The sequence below is a fragment of the Cyprinodon variegatus genome, unplaced genomic scaffold, assembly GCF_000732505.1.
Source record: "Cyprinodon variegatus isolate N-32 unplaced genomic scaffold, C_variegatus-1.0 Scaffold367, whole genome shotgun sequence".
Lineage (NCBI taxonomy): Eukaryota > Metazoa > Chordata > Actinopteri > Cyprinodontiformes > Cyprinodontidae > Cyprinodon > Cyprinodon variegatus.
The window spans coordinates 22,697-24,754 of record NW_015150820.1 but is presented as its reverse complement, the minus strand read 5'-3'; the positions used below and the strand labels follow the sequence as shown (position 1 = coordinate 24,754).

At 33.8% G+C, this 2,058-nt stretch overlaps 1 protein-coding gene across 1 annotated transcript; it reads right to left on the bottom strand.

Annotated features, from left to right (window-relative positions):
* Window positions 1-314: 314 nt before the first annotated feature.
* LOC107092100 (olfactory receptor 52D1-like) lies at window positions 315-1,595 on the bottom strand. Its single transcript, XM_015386389.1, has one exon. It carries the CDS (start codon window positions 1,417-1,419, stop codon window positions 487-489), a length of 933 nt encoding a protein of 310 aa, XP_015241875.1. The 5' UTR covers window positions 1,420-1,595; the 3' UTR covers window positions 315-486.
* Window positions 1,596-2,058: the final 463 nt, after the last annotated feature.

Below are 2,058 nucleotides of genomic sequence, written 5' to 3'. Positions count from 1 at the left end.
AATATTATTATTACATGGTTTTATGGCAGCGAAAAGCAAACCTTTTATTTGTATTGAGGGAGAAACTAAATGAAAGAAAATCTTTTAGCACTCACATATACAGACTACCACAAGGCTTTATTAGACTGCATCAATGATTCACATATGTTTACAAAACAAACAGGTGTAACATATTTTATATTCTTAAACACAGTTAAGAATTTTTGGCAATAAAAAAAAGGGGAAAGTTTCTTACACTTTTACTTTTTAATGTAAAATTAATATATTTTAAAAAAAAACATACATACTGCTAAAAAGAATTGTTTGAAGAAGAAAGATTTCAAAGAACTAAATAGACAATAGAGCCTAAGCTCTTTATTTCTCAGCATCAACTTCAGTTAATTTTGTGAAAAATTAGCAAACCAACAAGTCATGTGAATATGACATAGGATAGAAAACGACACAAATGTGTCAGCATGCATAAGTTCAGGTTTGGAGATGTGTTCATTAGTGATAAACTATTTTCATTCTGAGAAAGTTAATGACTTTGTCACGTATTTCTTTTGTTTTTAGTCCATAAATGATAGGATTTAACGTTGGAGGGAAAATTAATGTTGACACCCCGAGGAATCTTCTTATTTGCGGCGGAACGTCCTTTACTCTGTATGATATGATGGTAAAAAGACCCAAACACTCCAATAAAAGAAAGACAAACAGATGGGTAGCACATGTCTGCAGAGCTTTTGCTTTAGTGTCTGACTGTCTGGTTCTAAAGCATGCAATAAGGATCCGTAGATATGTATATAAAACCATACCGTTAGCAATCACCTGCGAAAGAGCGCTTATAAAAAGGCCATAAATGTTATTAATGGTTTTATCTTCACAAACCAAAGTCAGCAAACTTGGATTATCACAGTAGGGATTTGACAGTTTGGACCTACAGCGGCGCAAACGTAAAAGAAGAATAAAAAGCACAGCTATGAAAATCACACAAGAAGACCAAACTAATGTGATTATCTTCATAATGTGAGCATTGGTCATAACAGTGTTGTAGCGTAAAGGATGACATATAGCAACGTATCTGTCATAGGCCATTGCACTGAGAATGAACACTGTACCAGCAGCATAGATATGGATGAAAAAAGCTTGTGCAACACAAGCTGAGAACTCCATTCTTTTGCTGTTTACCAGTATCTCCTTAATGAGCTGTGGAAAGAGTGCTGAAGAACCAATCAGATCATTGATAGGAAGGTTAAGCAGGAAGAGATACATTGGCTCATGTAAGGATTTATTCATCACAATTGTAAGAATTAGTGTAAGGTTGCAGAAGAGGATGATCATGTAGTTTAGGCTAGCAAAAAGAAATGCAGGGAAGACACCTTCATAAGGTATGTTATAGCCATTTAGCTGTAAAACAGAAGTGTTATATATGTAAGCCATTTTATGTCTGCGATTTATGTAAACAAATAGAAGTCATTCATGCATTACAAGCTATAAATACACTGTATCAGTTTAACAAACAATTTCACCACATTTTAAGCTATGAAGCTGTACCTTACAATTCATATATTATTTTGTACAAACCTCCAAATGTTTTAAAATTGCACTTTCAATAACAAAAAAAAAAAAAACAGGAAATAGGCAGCAACCACAAAACAAATATGTTTGCCAACTATAACCCATTAATGTTTTGGCTAGTTGCTCAGCTGAGTGATCACACATCCTTTTAACACCTAAATGATGAGGGGTTGAGAAATAACAGCATCTTTATACAGTAAGTGCAATTATGGCTGAAAAACATTCGCTTCTCAGGAGAGATCGGGCCTTCCAAGAGTTTTTCTTTCGCAATTATTCCCATGGAGTTTCCTGAAAAGGCAAACAAAAACACAATGTATGACACCAGTTAGTAGCTACAGTAGATGCCTTCATGTTAGAGTAAATAAAAATAATCATTGGTTTTGAAATAGTTTTAAAAGCTCATCAAAGTCAAAATCTGAAATATTAATATCCCATTTTTGCCAATGCAAGGTAGTTAGATTCAGAGTTTCTAACTGTAGGATTTAAAGATGTCGATTGTGC

Excerpts from the sequence above, each read along its gene's own strand:
- LOC107092100 (XM_015386389.1), bottom strand. The coding sequence starts at position 1,419 with ATGGCTTACATATATAACACTTCTGTTTTACAGCTAAATGGCTATAAC.